The 22,213-nt window shown below is 40.1% G+C and overlaps 2 protein-coding genes across 2 annotated transcripts in view; both read left to right on the top strand.

Moving 5' to 3' along the window:
- Positions 1 to 6,254, top strand: part of ttc28 (tetratricopeptide repeat domain 28) — a 108,742-nt gene extending 102,488 nt beyond the window's left edge. The window contains 6 exon segments of the mRNA XM_034123492.1: positions 64 to 223; positions 409 to 485; positions 1,836 to 1,965; positions 3,066 to 3,173; positions 3,253 to 3,892; positions 4,419 to 6,254. Coding sequence (XP_033979383.1) covers positions 64 to 223; positions 409 to 485; positions 1,836 to 1,965; positions 3,066 to 3,173; positions 3,253 to 3,892; positions 4,419 to 5,529 — 2,226 coding nt within the window. The 3' untranslated portion in view covers positions 5,530 to 6,254.
- A 246-nt stretch (positions 6,255 to 6,500) lies between these two features.
- pitpnb (phosphatidylinositol transfer protein, beta) lies at positions 6,501 to 21,451 on the top strand. Its single transcript, XM_034123121.1, has 12 exons — positions 6,501 to 6,551; positions 10,941 to 10,971; positions 12,012 to 12,157; positions 12,885 to 12,976; positions 13,210 to 13,217; positions 14,023 to 14,097; positions 14,682 to 14,765; positions 16,859 to 16,936; positions 17,062 to 17,166; positions 17,547 to 17,669; positions 17,945 to 18,031; positions 18,720 to 21,451. Exons 1-11 carry the CDS (start codon positions 6,532 to 6,534, stop codon positions 17,990 to 17,992), a joined length of 810 nt encoding a protein of 269 aa, XP_033979012.1. The 5' UTR covers positions 6,501 to 6,531; the 3' UTR covers positions 17,993 to 18,031; positions 18,720 to 21,451.
- Positions 21,452 to 22,213: the final 762 nt, after the last annotated feature.

Raw genomic sequence — 22,213 nt, 5'->3', positions numbered from 1 at the left:
TCTAAATGTCAGCCTGCGTGTCTCCTCCACTAATGTCCAAATGTCCTCTCTCCTCTGGGGCAGGTCGGGGGGGTGCCCGGGTGGCAGGCCCTCCTGTCTGCGGTGGGTTTCCGGCTGGACTTCTCTGGTAACTGTTCCGGTCTGCCTGCGGCGGTTTTTTTCCCCACCTCAGACCCCGGGGATCGGCTGCAACAGTGCAGCGCCACTCTACAGTCCCTGCTCGGTAACACAGCTCTTTCATTATTCAAAAGGTCTTTCATGTCAATCACCCTGATAGAATAACAACTTGTCCATTCCCCAGAGGATACAGGATTCAGACTGTATTTTGTTTGAGCATGCACTTCCAAAATGTATTTCACATTCCATGATGAAACAATGAAATCTAATTATCTGTATATCCATCTTCAGGTCTCACTCCTCCAGCTCTGCAGGCTCTCTGTAAACTGGTCACAGTATCTGAGGCCGGAGAGCAGCTCATTCATAAGGTACTCTCATGTTGTGGAGTAACAGCACAGTCATTCATACAAGTGGTGGAAGAAGTACTCATTAAAGAGATCGAGAAGAATACATAATACATATGTTTCCTAATTTATCATTTGTATTTTCATGTGAAATATTGGATCATTATTTTGGCCTTGAACGGTTATATCATTCTGATACAATCTGAGAAGTTTAGACTGTAACTCAATTTAATTATGGCAAGAAGTCCCAACTAGACTAGTCATTTTTTGTAAGGGGTCACAAGCTAACAAGTTTGGAGCTACTGGTTTAATATTTGACAATGCGACACTAAGGTAAAGCACTTAAGGACAATACTTGAGTCAATGTACTTTCCACCACTGGTTCATGTCAACATCTTTTCAACTGAGTAATGCATGCAAGCACATTTAGTTCAGCGGGGCCATGATAAAGCTTAAAAAAAAAGAAGTCCTTCATAGATACCTGGTATTTTATGACAAACTGTGTCGTCATTGCCTTTTTCAGTTCTGTTTAGACTCTGCAGGTATTCCGTTCAGGCTCCTAACAGTCCTAAAAATATTAACCAATGAGGTCAAGCATCTTTTTTTTGCCTTAGAGGCAAACCCAGGGCAAACAATTCCATAAAGCATTGAACTCCGCTCACTGCTGCTCTTCAAGTGTATTACTGTGAGCTATGGTGATAACTGAACAGTCAGAACTACTCCTGTCCAGATTTTGGCAGCTTGACCATTTTCAGAGTTAGAGTTGGGTAGAAAACCAAACTGAAATTATTAAAGTGAAGTTTTCCCACCATTCCCAGTGGAAGTTAAACTCTTGAATGCATGTGTGTTGTAATTGCATGTCCTTTAATGATCTCCTAATTGTCTAAAAGGCATGTCTGACATTTCTTTGAGTCATAAAGTCGAACATATTTCAAAGGTCACACCACCATTCACTCTGCTATAATTTTTTATAGCCTGTATAGCCCTCATATACACCATATGGGTATCATTGGGTATCATCAGGTATCATCATCCATACATGATTCAGTTTGCAGTGACTCAAACCAAACAATTCAAAAGGAATAAACTCCTCAAAATCTGTTTCCTCCCCTCTTATACCCACCTCACAAGGCGGTAAAAAGCATGGTGGGCACGGTAAGTGTTTATTAATGACTTTGAGTTCAAAGAAAGCGTGACATGAATCAAAGCAGGCACATAAAGTGAAGTTGTTGTACATCAGACTTCTGTTATTTGAAAGATGTCTGTGATGCGAGTGTAGCACTCTTGCCTTAGTGAAGAGTGTTAAACTACACTTGTTTTGTGACAAACTAACTGTACCATCCAATGTAATGATATGTGATCTCCTCTCCAAAGCTTCACCAGGTGCTGGTTCAGTTGCAGTCGGGCGACAAAGAGCAAGACTTCTCTCTGGCTCCCATTCAGGTGTCCATCAGTGTGCAGCTCTGGAGGCTTCCAGGCTGCCACGAGTTCATGGCTGCACTCGGTGAGTCCTCAGCAGATTAAATAATGTTTCACTTTTACTTTTGAGTTTATCTAAATTCCAAAAACACTTCAGAGTAGATAACTATACATTTATCTATGTCATATATGATAGTAAATTAGTATAATTTATTAAATGGTAATATTGCTTAGGATAAAGATGTGTGAAGAATGTAAATGTTTGCATCAAGAGTAAAGGTACAATATATACAGATTTGACTTTTCAGAGATTTAAAAACAATTACAAGTACATTCATTATGTCTACATTACTTATTGACATGTTTACAGCATCTGGTGCCACTTTTTAACCAGGCATAGTTTATAAGAGGTTTCTCAGTTATAAGTTAATAGTTAATAGTATTACTCAACTGTCATTATTATGAAGGACAACTATTGTGTAACCAGATTGAAAAACATCTATTTTGCATGTGAACATGCTGCTCCAGCATCACTCACGATGCCTTTTCATTCGAGTTAACGTGTGTACAGTATATGGTAAATGGACTGTACTTATGAACGCTTTATCAAGTCTTTACGACCCCCTAAAAGAGTCATTCACCCATTCACACCTCATTCATGTAGAGCAGTACCACTCGCTCTAGGGAAGCTAACATTAACACGCATTCACACATGTGGCCACGCCATCGGGAGCTGCTCAGGGTTCAGTATCTTGCCCAAGGATACATCGACATGTTGACTGCACAGGCTGGGATCGAATTCACAACCTTCTGGTTGAAAGACGACCCCACTCCCTCGCAGCCACAGTTGCCCAGTCGTAACAACTTTTCAAAAACTTGCAACTGCAGACTTAATAACTTATAAAGCTTATAGCATGCCTTTATTAGAAAATTGCTAACAACAAGTAACTGCTAAACTTGGATATCATTTAAACTACTTATTAATAAAGTCAAATATTTTTTGTATTAAAATCTTTATTTCCAAAATACCCAGTTAAGATAGGTCTTAGACAAAATGTAGTGAAGTACAAAGCAATATTTCCATCTGAAAGTCAGATTTAGAGGTATAAACTACCAAACACTGGATATAAAATCACCTCAAAATTGTGAATGTAATTGTAATTTGTTACCTGTTGTCTCTGTCAGGTTTTGATCTCTGTGAGGTGGGTCAGGAGGAGGTCGTGCTGAAGACTGGAAAGCAGGCCAGCAGGCGCATCATGCACTTTGCCCTTCAGTCTCTTCTGGCACTTTTCGGTGAGAATAATGAAAAACGTTCTTTTTTATAAACTAAATCTTTACCTCTAGTCCACCCTGACACCTGTCTTTCTTTCAGACTCCACAGAGCTTCCCAAGCGACTGAGCATGGACAGCTCCTCCTCCCTGGAGTCTCTGTCGTCCTCCCAGTCGGCCTCCCAGCCTCACTCCCTACCCCTCTCCTTTGGGTGCTACCCCCCCCAGCCGTCCTTCTTACCCCCCGTCTGCCCCGACAACCTCTCCTGCGACGCCATCTCCGTCTACAGCCTCAGCTCCCTCGCCTCCTCCCTCAGCTTCCTGTCGCGACCTGAGCCCGCAGGAAGTGACATCATCAGCCAGCGCTCACATCAGCAAGATCTGGACAGACATCGCGGAGGAGGAGGCCTCTACGCCTCGAAACGCCACACAGGAGGCATGTCGAGAGGAAGAATGACCAATCAGGGAGGAGGGACGTCAGGAGAAGGGGAGGAAGAGGAGTACGAGGGTTACTCCATTATTAGCAGTGAGCCTTTAGGACGAGGGAGGAGGGAATGTGACACGCTGCCACTTCCTGCCGGACACAGAAACGGCAGAGGTGGTGTTGGGAGAGGGACAGCCGGGGGTCATGGGTACCCTCTTACTATTTCCTCCAAGGGAAGCATCAGCTCACCTACATCTCCCATCAAAGCTCCACAGCTGCCCCTCAAAGTTCTCACCAGCTCCAAGTCCAAGCAGGAAATGTAAGTTTGATGTTCATGTCCATTAAAAGATATGGTGTTTTTTGAAATGCACTTGTCAGAGATGCAAAATGGGATGAGCCGGTGTACTCAAACCTCAAAATGTGCAGCTCATTGAAGACTTATAATTGAAGAATTACCTGCATAACTTTTGTTTTCTTTCATATTTTATGATTTATAATTTTTAAATGCAACCTGTTTAATATATATAAAATCTTTCTTATATTATGAAATGTTCAGGAATGCATGTCTTTATCTTAAAACAACAATCACACACTTACATTTAAACCTCATTTTACAAAATAAAGCTTGAAAAAAGGCGATTAGCATATGCCAACTAAAAATATTGTAAAATAATTGTATCTTTTCTCCTTCATGATATTTGATACGGTTTACCAAGTGGTAATGATGCATGAATAAAGGAATTAATGATGATTAATGATTAATTTATGATTAATGTCATAGGAATTATAGTCAAAGCTAACTTGCAACTAATTTTTCTATAACTTTATTATTATTTTGTTCCCAGCTCTCCTCCTCAGAGGACAGCGAAAGCAAAGGCCAGCAGCTCTGAGTCGGACCAGTCGAGTACTGAGACCGACAGCACGATCAAGTCCCAGGAGGAGAGGATGGGGCCCGCAGGACAGCTGGACCCCCAGGAACTGGCCCAGAAGATCCTGGAGGAGACACAGGTCCACATGCAGGCTGTGGAGAGCCTGCAGAAAGCAAACATTAGGGGGAAAACACTGAGGGGGCCTGAGGGGGGAGAAGAGGCGCATGCCAGGCAGCATTCAATGTCGACTCCCACAACTCCAACTCTGACTGGAGCGACACGAGGCTTCCAGCCCTCTGAGACCAGTGCGTTTAGCAGACCGCCCAGTAGAGCAAGTCTAAAGGCTTGCTCCTCCCCTCTTTCCCCCTCTGGTCAGTTCTCACCCCTCTCCGCTTCTGTTTCTACACCTCCCCCAACTCGACCAAAACCGCCATCCCGCTCCTCATCGCTGCAGAAAATCAGCTCCGGCTACAACAGCCCGGCTCATTCCTCTCCTTCTTTATCTCTCTCTGTGAAAGAACAAGGGTCGCCTTTCCACACCAATTCCCCAGATGTGCATGTACAGGCCCAGCTCAAACTGAAATACCCGACCTCACCTTACACCACCCACATCTCCCCTTCCCACTCTCCTGCTGGCAGTGCCCCATCGCCGGCCCTTTCTTATTCCTCCACAGGATCCGTTTCAGCCTCCTCCAGCCCTGCAAACACCCCCGAACCCAACCAGCCAAAGCGGGACAATAAAGTCCAAGCGATTCATAACTTAAAAACCTTCTGGGCCAATGCTGGCCAGAAACAAGAGGGGCCCTGCCCTGCCAGTTTACTCCGAGGGGGGAATACAAAAATGAGTACAGTTCAGAAAGATGTTTTGGGTTTGCTTAATCTCTCACCTAGACATGAGTCTGTCAGCAAAAATCTAGAAGGATCTGAGGATCATAACACTGGCGAGAGACCAAACGGTCACCAAAAACTGGAGGCTAAACCCCCTCCACCTCCATCGGCTAACTCTAAAGGAAGCATCAAAATTCCCTCGGGGAACGGCTACAAGTTTCTCTCACCTGGACATTTTTTTCCATCCTCTAAATGTTGAGATATTTGCTGAACCCAGAGGGACAATCTTCTGTTTCATTTATTGTGCTATGAAAGAGGCTATCAATTTGTCAGCTAAATACTACCACATTTTTTAAGCAATACCTGCTGAGGAATAGGATTTAAAATGCTGTTTCATACTGACTGAGTGATTTTACATGTCACTACTTTATGTGAAGGGATGTTACATTTGTGAATGTGATGACTGTGCCTTCTCCTGGAGAGAGCTGGAAGGACAAAATGAGAAGTGTTGAGTCTCTGGCTTTAATTGTGTTTTGATGACTGACTAGAGAGCATGTGTCTCAATGCCTCCATGTACTGTACTCACAGTCTGTTGACTGAATGCCTGAGAAAAGGAGAACATTTTATGTCAACCTAAATGCTCGCTATATTGTTGTAAGTTAACCTGAATTTGATCTTGATTTATTGTGTGATAACTATTGGTAAATGTCACTATCAATGCTTATGGTTGTCATTTATTTTGTAAAGTAAACAGTGTTTTCCAGTCATTATTATACATTTTATAAAGACAATTAAAAAAAGGACGTAAGGAAAACATTTTGATATTTTTTATGGAGATTTTATGTGTGATTGTCAGCATGGTACCTCTTGCTGTTCAGTGTGTTAGCCACTTTATAATGTATAATTTTACAGCAGTGCCAGACTCCTATTTGGAAATATTTCAATTCTCAAGAAGTGGACAAATAAAAACGTTCTTTTCCTTGTTTTGTTTTTATGACACAAATCAATTCTCTTCACATTTTCACTTACATGAAACTGTCTATCTATCTATCTATCTATTGCAATGGATTTCATTTTTTAGTAAATCAAATGTTTCTAATTAATATGTAGAAATCATGTTTAATTCATACTCTGGTAAATCGAAGAGACAGTGGTGTGGATTTTTCAGCCTATCAGATTTTTTCTGGAGGGCGGAACGAATTTGTTGATAATTCTTTCTGGTGTCCGGTCCCAGTGCGCAGGCGCAGCCCGGGTGACGAAGATGGTGCTCATCAAAGAATAGTGAGTATGAGGTGTTTTTAAAAAACGGTCTTTGGTGTGTTTAGAGGCTGATTTCCATCTATTCGAGTGCCTATTACTGAAGAGTAAACATATATGTATCGTTCAGATCTGTCGTTTGCTGGATTTTGCGGTCGCGTAACCCGTAAGAAGCCAGCTTTGAGCAGGGTGGATCAGGACGTGGATAACGGGACACACCGGTCTTTTTTAGGCGTTGCTAGTGCAAGCTAACGTTAGCATCTGAGTTGTAGCAGCGGAGGGGATAATTAGCTTCTTAGTGAAAATGAGTTACATAAAAAGGCTACACACATAAACAATCTAGACATTCAGTCAGTCAACATGATTTTGAGGGTTGGATATGTCACCAACATTAAGGTAGCTAACCGGTTTGCAGCATGTTATATGTGTAAAGTGCCGTAATGTTAAGCTTTGGTCCCGTGAGTGACAGATTAAGGTTCCTTCACCGTCGGATTTAACATGAACGTAATGCTAGCTTTGGCTAAGTTAGCCCTAGCAGCCGGCTAGCTGCTAGCATAAGCATTTTTGACAACAAGTTCATTTATAAACCTATATCTAACACTATCTAACTGCCATGTTGGTGTATTACATTCAATCATATCGTTAACAAAGAGTTTAGCAGGTATTTTCGTCCAGTATTTGCTCATTTCACATAGCAGTTGTACCCTTCAAGCTAGCTTGAGGGTATGGAATTACTTTGCTGTTACTTTGTTGGCGCTAGCATTACAGAGTTAGCCTTTTAAATGGGCGGCTAATACTTACCAAGCAACATCTCTAACGCAATTAACCACCACATTTGAGCCCATACATTTGTCGTAATGGTATTAAGGGGGTCCTTTTCATCCACTTTCGTTTCAGCAAAGCTTATTAGCTTCTGCTATATGGCTAACCAATATCCGCTCCAGATAACGGTACCTGTTGTAGCCTTGTTTGTTCAACTAGCCTTGGTTAAAACACACAAATCTGCTTAAATCTACCACATTTTCATCTTATTTTAAAATTGAATTATTATTGCATACTATGCTTAGACATGCATGGCTAAAAACACATGTGTCAAAGGTTAGATACAACCAACATGGTGTGTTTCTGTGGAATAACAATAATACAAAAAGAACCTGTATTGCATTTGTATTAACGCAATTGTAGAAGAGTATTTAAAACCTACACAACATAATAATTAAAGTAAAAATGTTATTGGTCAGGAGATATGGATTTATACATATATAATACTGTAGTATAGTTTGCCCACATTATGCTTTCTAATCAAATGTATGACCATGGAACAATATATTTGATTATTCTATGCAAGATATAATCATTAAGCAAACAGATGTTCCTATCAAATCATGTTCTTATGTTTTCTAACTGTTATGGTTGTTTATAAATATTGTGATTCTAAAACAATGATCAATGTATAGGAGGCATCTTGTTTAAAGGGAGCCTTAATTGAAGAAAATGTGTAGACATTTTGATGAGCTCATGAAGAGAAAAGTACATTTCAATATTAGCGTCACTGTCAATTTTCTTTTCTTTCTGCACTAATATGTAAGTGAATAAGGCATCTGGGAGAGAGCTCGGTCAGATCACCGCGGTTATTTTTCTGGTTGTGTTTTACTGCTATCTTAGAAGGATTTTGTGGACCATTATCTACACATTGTCCTAATCCCTAAATCAGTATCTTCAACACTTAAAAAGAAAAGCTGCTGAGAAATACATTTTAATTGCTGTAGAAACAAATGAACAGTATGTCCAATTCAGACATGCTTATCTTGCACAACTTACATAAGTATGTACAGTAAGAGTGAGCTGTTATCACTGTTGTATAACTCAACTTTGGTCATGATTGACAGACACACATTACACTATACATGAAGGTGCATTAGCTTGCAGATTTCTTTAGTTTTGAATTAAATGTTTTGTAATTATCTTGGTTGCACCAACAATTATATTTGTTATAATTGAATCTGCAAATGTTTTCTCAAATACATGTTTTGTCTAAATATTGTCCATTATAATTTAATGAAATTAATTGTTTTGTCTCTGCAACAATCTTAACACAAAAACAATATGCTTGCAATGACAAATGACACAAACAAGCTGATTTGTTGATTGATCAATTCACCCCTAGAAGCATTAAATGGATGGTGTAGTAGTTCTATTAGTCACAGGAATGAAAAGTGAAACAGTTAAATATTCAAACGTCACAAAGGTTGATCCCCCCCTCTGTGTCTAAGCTGCACAGTACCAGTAAAGTCTGCAAAGGCACATAGAGGACTTGACGGGATATTACACAACAACAGCTTACCTGGAGTACAAGACCTCTTGAACTGTGACTGGTCGGCTTTTGTCGAATAGTTGTGCCCTTGATAATCCAAGAAAGCTATTTCCAGTCAAATGCTCTCTGCTGCGGGTACTCTATATAACAAAGTGAATGTTAGTCAGTGTAAACAGTCAATGTGTATAAAATGAATGCATCGACTACCAAGGAAACAAATGTTCCGATTATAATTATAATGTATGTTTATGTTTGCCTAGCACAACACAATCAATTTCTTAACGGAGAATAATCAATGACCAATTAATCATTAACACACCTGTATGCTGCAGAGAATGGACACTTTGTGGTGTCATTTTCAGCAGATGGGGGTTTGAGCAGATTGTAGGCCTCCAGATTTTTCTTATCTCACTATTGCGTTTGTCAAAGTCACTTTTTATCTCATGTTCAGCAAAGCATGTTTTGTTTTGATTAAAGATCCTTCCCTTTATTAGCAAATACAACGAAACTGATTGTGAAACAGTGGATATCATCCAGTCAAAGCTTTCTGCTCTTCATTGCACTGGATTAAAAAGCCCTCTGGTAGTGTCAGGGTCCCATTATTGATCCGTTTACTTCAACATCTAATGCAGTGGCTGCTATTTACGTTTTTGCCAGAGCCAACTTGTTAATTTCTCTGTTACAAAAGCCACACACCAGCAGTATGAGCAAAAACAAAACCTTGCTGCACTCTGCCTTTGTTTTTCCAGTTGTGCAACATTGTTTCTAAAGATACAGGACTGTCGGAGCACAGATTCTGGATGTGTCTTTACAATGTAGATAAATGATGATGGATCATACATGTATTATGAAGTATAACACACATCTATGTGGTGGTTGTATTTGTTTTTTGGGAAGAAAGCTCAACTTTAACCAACACACCTAAACCAATAGGTATTCCCTTACAACGTAAAACGTAATTTTTGCTAGAAAAAACCCCCCGAACAATAAATCTATATATCATTAAAGTTGCAGATGTATTTCTGTTGATGCAAGGTTTTAGCTGCAAGGTTTTTTCATGAGTATTGTTGTTCAGGGGACCCTCTTTTAGCTGTCTGATTGTTGTCAGCCTGTAAACCACCTCAAGCTAACTTTATCAATCACTTCATGTTTAAGGGTGGGGTGCTGAATCTGTCCCTGCACCTCATTGATAGGAATGATGAGAGGGGGCGGTGCTTTATTGGAGGGCAGGAAACTAGAGGAATTAGTGATTGTTTCATGTTAAAATAAGCTGCCATAGCCAAATATCAGCTATGTATAATTGATCCCTTGTTATGCCTCTTTTTGAGCAGCTGCTCTATCCTTGTCTTTTTGTTACTTTAAATGTGAATTACCTCATGTTATTGGTTCAGCATCTTGTGTTCTTATTACATGACTGGACAGACAGTATAACGTTTATTGTCACCACCAAAAAAACTAAATAAAAGTACGACAATCCAGTATGTCCCAATGTCATGCAGTAACACTTTTATATACAACATGTAGTACAAAAGGGTAGTTGGCAGAAATCCTAATGAATTATCCTGATAAAACCGTTTTTATAAATGATGCAGATAATGTTATGGTTTTAGAATACCCTTGTTCACCAATTTATGTTTTACCTAAATTGTGTTCAACCTTTACCAGTAGTTGTTGTTGCATTATAGTTGTGTGCAGATACAATAGTTTGCTGTCTGCAGAAGAAAGACCTTTTTGAGCCAAAGCTGAGTTTCAACATTCAGGCTGGGGGCCAGTTCATTTTTTCCCCACAGATGGTCAGAGCAGAGTAACGTTTATTTACTGCTCCATGTTTTTGTAAGTTCAGTCAGTGCTATTTATACATAAAAATATTGGGGTATTTGTGCTCAATCATAGCTGGTCATATTAAGACTAAAAAATCCCAGCAATATTTAACTTTGAGTGAAAAAAAGCACCACTAACTTCTGCCCAGAATCGACTATGGACTGTTTTCAAATCCTTAACATTTGTACATCTTCTCCAGTATTTTACCCCAGTATTTTAACTTGTTTCTTTCTCTCTCCATTTCCTGCCCCACCCCTCCCTTGTTTCCACTCTCTCAGCCGTGTAGTGTTGCCAGTCTCTGTGGAAGAGGTGAGTAATCATTACATCCATACCATCTTTGATACTTAAAGACATCTTTTCTTTCCAGCGAACCTTGCCCATCATACTGTATATCACAGACACACCATGTTGGAATAGTCATATTTCTGTATTTATTTTCTCCTGTACACAGAAGTCTCTTCCACTCAGGCTTTCGTCTGAGGCACATATCGAGACAAAATAGCCTTTGTTAGAGAGCACTGGTATTGGTGTGACAGGCTGGTGTTGGTGTTTGCAGAGAGAGAGAGCTGGACTGGAGTGTGAGCTCAGACTTTAAAACTACAATCTCTATTATATTTCTCTTATTAGGAATCCTTTTTTTGTGCTTGAAATTATATTTTTTGGTTGCAATTGTGCTCTTTTTAAACCCTCAAAACTAGATTGGTTCAGTGAGCCCAGACCCCAGTGTGATATCTAGTGACACGATACTTTGAATTGGCCCTATTTCACAGCATTTTCTAAATTGGAAAAACATGTGATTCCTCATTTAAACTGCCAGCCACATTTAGTTTGCTCTTAATGGGTTTTCTAGAGAATTAGTACAACAACATAAAATAAATGGTATCGGCAGCAGAAGTTATTTTGGATGTCTTTTTGATATACTTAAGAGAAAACATGCATGTAGCTTTTGTGAGGTCAGCCGCAAGTTGATAAAAGGGTGTTTTGAAACCTTTACGGCTCAGCTACCTCATAACACTATCAGCAATCCTGGATTATAGGACAGTTAAGAATCAAAAACACCACAATTCAAAGGCTGATAAACATACACTCCAACATACCTCATTTAGAGCCTTATATAAAATAGAATTAAAGAGAGTAGTCAGGGCTTTCGGTGTTGATGCAGTATAAGATTCTTCTGTGCAGCATCTAGTGGATGAGAGCGGTAAATATCCTCAAAGCACCTGCCTTGGCTTCAGGGACACGCTCAGTCTTTGCCTGTTTCAGCAATAATCGCAGGATTTGTCCCTGCACTTTAATGCTGTATATTCAGTCTTCAGTGTCTTTTTTTTCTCTCTTCCTATTTCTCACAGTATCAAGTAGGGCAGCTGTTCTCTGTGGCTGAGGCCAGCAAGAATGAGACAGGAGGAGGAGAAGGCATCGAGGTGCTGAAGAACGAACCTTATGAGAAGGATGGGGAGAAGGGACAATACACACATAAAATATACCATCTAAAGAGGCAAGTCTTTCTAAATTGTCTAAGGTTAAACATTGTCCGACTTTTTAAAAAGAGAAAATATTTAAATAACCCTTAGCCAATCATAGGGGGGATACAGTAGTTTGACCGCCTTACAGTGATGGCTACACAGGATTGTGTTTGGCTAAAAGTGTAGGCTTTAAAGAAGCTTGCATGCAGCAGTGGTACTGAGTGGATGCAATAAATGGCTCAGTGATGAGGATGGAGAGACAGGGAAACATCTGCAGCCTCAATATTCAGAATTGAGATAGCACCTTTGTGACCGACATAAACATGAAAACATGTATTACCCATGGCGTTGTTATCAGCTTTTGGCCAACACCACCAAAAAGGTAAATAAAACATAAAGCGCTGGCATCAGAACGTGATTGGAATTGTTTCCTCTATCTGGACGTGTTTGTTTAGATCACAGAAAAAGGACTATAGCTATTACCATTTACAGGTATAGCTGTTGTGGGAGCCAGACATTAGGTAGTGATGACTATTCTGCATGCCTTAAGCGCTTTGAGCACCAGGAAAAGCGCTATATAAATGTAATGTATTATTATTATGCCAAAAGTGTTTCCTTTGAGTTTATTCCTGCATGATGTCCATGCTTCAAGATGAAAGTTGAAACCAACCTGCAGATAAACACATCACCATGGATGTTTTATTCCTCTTGAAAGGATCCCAGAGTTGACTTTCTGACGTTCTTTCCCTCCCACTGCAGTAAAGTCCCAGGTTATGTGAAGATGATTGCACCAGAGGGAGCATTAGTTTTTCACGAAAAGGCCTGGAACGCCTACCCGTACTGTCGCACAAGTAAGTTCATGCCGATGAATGAATCATTTCATACTTCATGTTGTTTCACAATAGGGTGCTAGATGATGAAAATGTTGTAGTTAAAGCAAAATCATGGCTTCCTTCAAAGGACATTTTATGAATGTAATACAGTTGTTTTCCTCTCGTAGTTGAACGTTTTCTGATCAATTGAATCCAGATTGTTGATACTGATGCTTTTTGTTCTTCCCTTTTCTTCCCCTCCCGCTTTGCAGTTGTGACGGTGAGTTGTTTCTCAAACTTTGTACTCTTTGAAGTTCATGTTTCTTAAGGTTTTGATGTAGTGTGACTCCTCACAGAGCTGACTAGCAGTTTTGTGGTTAGCTCCCCAGCTAGCCCTGCAAGAATATTAATAAACAACATTTCTATGAGCTTCCTTCTATTTTCTCTATTATTTACCGGGTGTTTTGTTCTCAGGGTTGTACATCATTTCATTAAATAAAGAGTTTTTAAAGAGGGGGTAAAAAGTTCTAAAATAATTCCTTACTAACAAAAATGTTTTTCTTTTTGCCATTGATTTCTTTTGTGAGAAGTGTTTATCCCCACAGGGAATTATATAACGGTAGAGGCTGTTACCTGGCTAATAAGCTACAATAGTTTGCATGTCGGAAGTTGATAATACTTTTTAATTTGAGGCAAAAACTGTTCAGATTGACTCTCCCCCCTGGAGCTTCCCCCTATGTGTGATACCACTATCTGTCTGCTGACACTGATCCCTTTCGCTGTACATTACCTGCCAGCTTACACTGTTACGAGGGGTTTAAAATAGATCTGAGCCGAGCAGCATCACTAGTGATGTTTCAGTGTAACCGTTTGATTGGTTAATTGGATTTAGCTGCAGGGTTTAAGCACAATAGCAGAATCCTCATTTTACGGTGTTCTCTGTGCTCTTTTGTCCTGGCCCTTTGAAGCCAGCTGCACTTCATTCACTCACTCATTCATTCATTCAGTGGTACTTTTAAAAACTAATGGCCAAGTTATCTTTATCCCCCTTGATCAAAATGTGTCTGCTTTCTCCTGCTTTTCAGAACGAGTACATGAAGGACGACTTCATGATAAAGATCGAGACGTGGCACAAACCTGACATGGGAACAATAGAAAATGTAAGTGACCAGGGTAAACAGTGTGGAGGCATGTTGGTGTTAAAAGGGTTCTTATTTTGGTGTTGCGCTCTTTTCAAGTCAGGGGGCTTTTGAGGAGAAGATTAAAAAAGAACAGTAAGCAGCAGAGGCTGATATGTCCTGACCTTCAGACCCTAGTATAAGTCACAGTCTGGAGCACTGCATCCTCCATGTCCCATAATACAACATAAGAGCATGTTTCATTGGACCATCCCTGTTTGATAAACAGCCCTTTAAAAAGAGTTTGTGCCCAGTTTATAATGCAGGCTTTCTGTTATACATTGAAGTCTCCAAGTCCAAACGCATATATTGATTATTCTCCCAAACTCCCTGATTCCCCTCTGAAGCCCCAGAGGACGCAACACAAGCTTCAAAGTATGAAACAGGTGGATTCCCACATAAGTAGAAAAAAACATCTTAATAAAGTTGCAGAAGAAGAGTTGAAGTTCCAATACACTGCTGTGGTTTTGGATCTCATTTGTTTTTCACTCAACACAGACCTCCTGAAGGGAACAAAGTGTCCCTTGTGTGCTGAGCTGAGGTGTACATGTTTCTCTTTGTTTTAGGTCCATGACCTGGACGACCCAACATGGAGCACGGTGGAGGTGTCTCCAATAGATATTGCCAGCAAAGAAGAAGTGGCCCCAGGGGTGAGGTTTTTTGTTTATACTGGTGTTCCGAAAAGGCCTTTTTTTTCATACCACTAAACATAGATTAACACAAACTAAAAGCACACAGCAAGTGAATCAGGTGTTGGTAACTGATTTACAGCATGGTGTGTCCACCCTGAGGAAGAGTGTGGTCATACAGAATGAGAGACATGCAGTCACGTTATTCATGTATGGCCATATGGTTGTTTGCAATATATCTCACTCATCATGTTTATCATAAAAAACGAAATGTTCTTGAAATCGACTGGGGGGGGAGCATTCACTTGAATTGGTGATAATGGATACTCCAATCAATTTCCTGCCTGGATTCTGCACTTGCTTGTCACTCCACTCATTGTCAGTTTCGTGAAAAATGTAAAGTCTCATTTCTTCTTGGAGACAGCTGTCTCCCTCAGCTGGAAATCCAACCATTAAGACTTGAATGAATAGCCATTTACATTTAATCAGTGACTGTCTGTAATGCACTGTAGAAGCTTTTCAACAGTGACCAGTAAAATGCCTATTGTTGCTATCATATACCTCAGCAGCTGATTCAATATTGACTGTCTTTGGAACGGTTCTAGGGTGTGCATTATCTATTAATGTATGTTTTATGTGGCATCATTTCTGACCATTCAGAAGAAGAAAAAAATGTCTTAATGCAAAGTTGTATTGTATTGTTGAAATGGCACGACTATACAGTTGGACTGCATTTATAAAGCACAAGGAAATGCACTGTGACAGGTTATCAGTCATTTGATTTGCTGTCAAATGAAAATAAGAGACATTAAAAGTATTTTGGTAAATGGCGTGAGACCACTGGTAAATTACACTGTGAACCTTCTTTTAAAACCTTTCACCAGTCCATCATGGTCTCCTGTCAGTCAGTAATACCCAGACCGTCATGTCGCCTGTGGTTCAAAATCTTAAAGGAAGCATTAAGCCATTTTCATCCTGGTGGGACACAGTGTTTCTTACACTAGCACATGAACAGTAATGACTTAAGTGGATCAGGTTGAGGCTGAGGCGTAATCTGAATGTCCATCTGCTCCAGGTTTCTGCACTCCTTTCCACAGGCCTAATGGATTAAAACAGCAGAGAGCCACGAGCTTTGGTGTGGGGGAGTACAAATACAATGTTGGAGATGCTGATTCGTTAGTAGTCCTGGACCGAATAGGACTCAACTGAATTTGCTTTAATTAAATCTAGCAAGTAGTTAAACCTGTTAATCCAACTGAGATTAAATATGTCTACTACAAGAAAGACCTGAGTTTCAACAATTAACATAAAAGCACAGATTAAAGTATTATTTAAAAGTATTTCTACACAGACCGCCTGGACTATTTTAGATCTGTATTCATATAAATATATCTATACATAGACCCACTCAGTGTTACTATGTTTTGTAGTTTAAAATCAGGTGGTAGATTATCCCATGCAGTAGGTGCAGACATTTTAAGGATTTTAGGACAGGCGAAAAAGCCCTGCAAATGTAGATTGACTGAAAACAGCCTTGTTTTGAGCTTTGTAACAATAGTTCATGAAATCTGTTTTGTAAATGTGTCTTAAGAATAGAATAGAATAGAATAGAATAGAATAGAATTGGGAGGGATGAAACCCTCTTTAATGGTCACACATGCAGAGCACACAGCACACACACAGTGAAATTTGTTCTCTGCTTTTAACCCATCCTAGTACCAGGAGTCTAGTACTAGGAGCAGTGGGCAGCTATTGTACAGCGCCCAGGGAGCAATGGGAGTGAGGGGGGGAAGGGGGATGTCCGGTGCCTTGCTCAAGGGCACCACGGCAGGGCAGGAGGTGAACTGGCGAGGTTTTAACACCTTAAGTCCCCTTGAACATACATATGTATTTGTGTTTGTTGATTTGGATGTTTGACCTTCACTGTGTAAAAAAAAGTATGTGTAGTCTTTACTTGACCCTTATGGTTCTGAGCATGCTGGCTTCAACAAACAGGAACAAATCTGATGATGGTGACGTGACCCTTAAACAAAGGCTGTCTATCTGCACAGTGTGTTTCAGGTACACTCTGTTTCTTTATCTTAATGTTGTGTTGCCCTCTGTTCCCTTATCAGGACTATAAGCCAGAAGAAGATCCTACCCTTTTCCACTCCGCCAAGACGGGCAGAGGACCCCTCGGCCCTGAATGGAAGGTACCTGAGTTACAGAGAGCAGGAAATATAAAACACTTACTGCTGGACATCATGATTGTTCTCTGTCTGTCCTTGGTAACATTTCAGATTTAATGAAATGTGCTTTTTCCCCCCTGCTTCCACAGAATGAGCTGAAGACAGATTGTCCTTACATGTGTGCGTACAAACTGGTCACTGTCAAGTTCAAATGGTGGGGTCTTCAGACCAAAGTGGAAAACTTCATCCACAGGGTAATATATCTTTGCCATATCATGTTTTTCAATGAATAATTGGTGCATAGTCTTTGATAAGATTGAAATGTACCAATGAAGTGTTGTTTCTGTTTTGAACAGCAGAGGGAGACATGGCTTTTTCAGTGTTTCTTAAAATTGGAGAGAGAATTTAACTGAGTAAAGCATGGATCAGTGCAGGAAAGAGATGAGACAGGCAAGGGTAAAGGAACGTTAACCTTGTACAATTATTTAAATAGAAAAACATTTAAAGTCTCCAACACAGACTGAAGGCAGGAAACAGGAGCCCCCACTTCAGTCCGACCTGTCATTTGCCTCTAATCCACTTTTGGTGTTGTGCAGTTGTTTTACATTTGAACCTTTTTTTTGTCCTTCCACAGCAAGAAAAGCGTATTTTCACCAACTTCCACCGCCAGCTGTTCTGCTGGATTGACAGGTGGGTGGGTTTGACCATGGAGGACATCAGGCGGATGGAGGAAGAGACCCAAAAAGAGCTTGAGGAGGTAATTACATTTCCAACTATCCACTGTACTTCTTGAATTTGAAAGCAGGTGAAAATAATGCAGTTAAAGTATTTCAACATTAACTGGAATGTAGGATTCAGTTAGACCTTCATTCATATTTTACATGTTTAAAGATATTCTTAATGCCAATGAACTCACACATCAATTCAAGTTGTGAATGATATAATGCTACATTGTATCAGCAGACTGCTGGAGACGACGCGACACACTTAATCTTCCTGATTTAACCCCCTTACTCCTGAATTTCACATTAGATGCGTCAGAAGGGAGATGTGCGAGGCACCTCTGCAACAGACGAGTAGAGGCCCGCTGCTGTAGGTCAAACACTAGAGGCAGGCTGAGTAAGTCTCATCTCAGGAGGGTGGTGGCGCTGCATGGATCATTCTCCACCCATTTCCTAATCCTTCTGTCTGGCTTCTGTCTAATCATTTGTTTTTGTTTATATTTTCGAGCAAGAGAGCATAGAAATTCAACAAAGCAGTTTGTCACCTACGTTTTCTAACACTTTATACTGATAGAAATACAGATCATACCGTAACAGACCATTCATCATCTCATAAGGTCAGAGACACAATCCATTTTTCCTAGTATTTCAATAATTTATCAACACATAGTTTAGGTGAAAGTCATTCTCTCTGTACTTTCAAGATGAAACAATTCAGTCTTTATTAGAGGTTCTGTGTGTATCTGCTGTCTAACTGACTTGTTCATCCCTTTTTCTAAGTACTGTCCAGTTTGCTTGACGTTTTATAATCCCTGTTATCTTCCCATTCTAATCTTTTTTCATCTCATTCCAGTCATTGTCCTTTTGCCTGCTTTTCATCAATCACATTTGTCTTTTTCACTCATTTGAACACTCTTGCAGCTTCATCACTTTTTTCAATTTGTTTATCTCCTGATGTTACGTTATGTTTGTTTTTAAATGTTGGCTGATTTCCCTGCATGTGCATGTCTTATTGCAACCAGATTTGACCATCTCTTTCGTCTTTTCACCCAGAGTAAACCCAAACTTCTCTCTCTGTCTCCCAGCTGCGTAAAACAGGTCCGATTCGAGGCACCAGTGCTGCTCATGACGAATGAGGCAAATCAACCAAACCCTGTCATGATGATGTCATCAGAGACACGTCCACCACGATGAGGAAGTGGCCCTGACGTCGCCTCTTTTTTTCCTGTCTCACATGATTCATTGGGGGGTTTGAAAAGATTGGTTAACAGTACTGTACAGATTCTACCCCAATCACAAGCCTCCTGTTCACAACAGAAAACATGGTTTTGCATACATATAAAAAGAAAAAAAAAACTCTTTGCACAGAACGTAAATTGCCTGATATGTAATTGTTAGTTGATTATTACAATGGGCTTTGTTTTTATTCAGGTGTGTACACCGTGACTCAGAAAGTCAAGCCTTTTAAATAATTTAGAATGTTGTTTTTAGGTATACAGGTTCCCAAACAAATTGGTATAAGATGACTTTAGCAGGTTTTGGACCATTTACCCCCGACCTACCCTTGTATTATAATTGTCTGTCTCTACTTTAATCCTTGTCTCTCCCCTCAGTATCGTCTATATGCTTGTCCTGGTTAAATTTGTCTAGATCTCCTCCCCTCCATGTCTTACTGAACCCTCTATCTGGCAGTAGTTGGGAATTCTGATGTTTTTCTTTGTTTTTTAGTTTTAATTTCAAGGCGTTTATGGTTCAAATTTCAAATTTCATGCATGATGGATAATTCTCTGCTATTGTTTTCCCCACACATGCACACATTTCGACATGCACACCAGCCCTCCTCCTCCTCCTCAGTCACAAGTGCATGTGTACAACAGCAACTCCTCGCTACACTGTCATTGCATGTGTTTAGTCGCTGCAATGCAGCTGCGCTCAAGTGGATTGTTTGTGTTGATTAGAGAGAGAGAGAGTCTGTACAATACACCTGTGTGTTAGTGTGTGCATCTGTGTGCTTGTAAGTGTTATCAGCTGCCTTCGCTCTTAAAGGACTGTCACTCTTGAGATGAATAACGTTCAGATTAATATCCAGGCTTCTGCGTGTTCTCGGCTCACAGCTGAGCTCTCACTCCTCCACCAGCCTGTTGAACCTGCCTCATGCTGTCGCTGCATGTCCTTGCTCCTTGGCTAGGGCTTTAACTGGACGGCACCCAAAAGCCTCCGCAATGTTTTTTAAAACTAAAACAAATGAGGATGAGAGTTTGTGACTCTGTGTGCATGAATCAAGGTTTTTTTTCTTTTTTTTATATCGTTCTCAAACTACAGTTTCCTCTCTCCCCTAACAGAGCAAATCAGGCAGATCGTTTTTGTTTGTTGTGGATTGATGAGCATTTTGCTTGTATAGATTTTATTTTCACAAGTTTGAAAATACTCCAAAAAGTTTGAGGTCAGTCGGAACTTTTCTCATCGGTTAAGGAGGAAATTGCCTCGGAAAGGGTTCAAAACACTTTACTCTTACAGTTTAGATAAGTGTTGGTTTATAGTACGAGCCACGATCATTATACTGCGCTCTTTCCTGCATCACTACGGTTTGGATTGATTCAATCACAGCAAGAGCTCACTTTTGCAGTCTTTAACTTAAGAGTAATGCAGATCCTGTTTGGGCTCTAGGTAAAATATTTGTGATGTTTTTGATCATGATGTAGCTTAGTGCAGATATACAGCTGTGATTGAGACTTTGTTTATTCGATCAGGTATGAGTGTCTAGCCTATCTGTGCGTTGTGTTTGTTGGACAGGTTAACAGAGAGTTATAAGTGTACTTTATAATAGGCCCATTATAGAAATGGACAAACTGTACATACATACACAGACTTGAATGGATTATTCACAGCTTCTCAGCGGTGTCAGGTCTATCATTCAATACTGCTAACTTAAAGTAAGTTATGATGTTGTCAGAGCAGGTAATGTCAGCTCTGTGGGCAGTGTGTGTAAAGTAAAGCAAACTGTCTGCGTGTTGTTGCTCACACCATGGTTTAACCGTACCTCATCCATGCTTGTGAATGTACAGCTAGGAGACAGAAGTGTCAATGTGCAGGATGTTTCTGAACTGCAGGAAAACTGACTTGTTTCACACCTGTACACGCATGACATGGAGCCATTATATCATCAAAAGACAAGGAGAGATTTAAAACAACTTCAGAATTGGATCTGCATGCTCAACACTTTCTTTTCATTTTTTATTCTTTACGTTTTCCTTTCTTTTGTCTCGGTTGTTCTCTGTGTTTGATCAGGACATCAGTGCTTTTGAGAAGCTCTTGAACTGCATTAGACAAGAAGGGAAATCTTTTAAAAGGGCGGCTCTCCTCAGAATCAAACTGGATTTGGCTGGACCTCGGTTTACAAACGAGGAGTGAAAAGCCTGACTGAGTTTGATGATGACGGGAGGCGCCTGGTAGACTAGAATAGGCTGAGTGATGTACAGTTTTGTAGCATTACCAGTGATGCCAGCCAGGGTATGACTGAGGGGAGGGATAGAAGCTTAGGGAACAAATGGAGTCCAAAATACAGTTTTCTCTATTGTAATCATGAATAAGCACTTGCAAAATCTACTGTTTTTTTTTTGTTATGTTTTTGAAAGACAAAGATTCACAATGTACTCAATTTTCTCTTTTCTGATAAGGCAACATTCAGGGGAATTAGTAGTGAATGTAATACAATTCGTTCCTTTTCTTTTTTGTACAGCTTTCAGGCTGTGACAGAAGGTCTAGACAATGGAACATAACAGAATATCTAATAAATTTGAACAAATAAGAGAATAAATGTGCCGTTTCCTGTTTTTCATGTGAGATCTGTGTCACTTATGGTGAGTATTTTGTGCTGAATCTCTTCCCTATAGACACTCAACATACAGTATATAAAAAAAGGCTTTACAGACAAATCATCTTTCAAAATGTTATTTTAATAGTGTGTCTTTGTAAAGTTCTAAAACCCCCAAAAACAGGATGGCCATCACTTCTAGCTGAGAAACATCAATATCTACAGCAACAACAACTTTTTGAGGTATCTTCTATAAGTGATTGGTAAACATTATTTTAAATTGTATCATTGACACATTGTGTATTGATTTTAACCGATTTTAACACGGGCGAAAATTACGGCCCAGCCTACTTTTGGGAGAAAACAACGCTGTCATTTGAATGGCGGTCAATACAAATTCTGAAGTTTTTGCCAATCCGATCAGAAATTTAAGAAAACCGTGGATTTTTGGATCTTCAAAGAGCCCGATTACGATGGCCAGTCAGGCAAACAATTACATTAAATCATGTGAAATCGACGATCGGTCTCGATATATGGTTAAATTAAAATCAGTAGGCGAGGCCGTAATTTTGCCAGCTGTAACGGACCGTCCACACAGCAGCGTTAAAAAAATCTTGGAGGTGGGCGTATCTGAAGCTTGGGGATTTTTTGCGAGCAAGGCACCAACAACCAATCACATGAATCTCCCGCCCCCGACATACGAAGCAAAAAAGTTTGAAGTAAACTGGATATAAACTCCCCAAACAGGCGAAAACATACCACTGT

The sequence above is a fragment of the Trematomus bernacchii genome, unplaced genomic scaffold (assembly GCF_902827165.1).
Source record: "Trematomus bernacchii unplaced genomic scaffold, fTreBer1.1, whole genome shotgun sequence".
NCBI lineage: Eukaryota > Metazoa > Chordata > Actinopteri > Perciformes > Nototheniidae > Trematomus > Trematomus bernacchii.
This window is presented reverse-complemented; position numbering and strand designations above follow the sequence as displayed.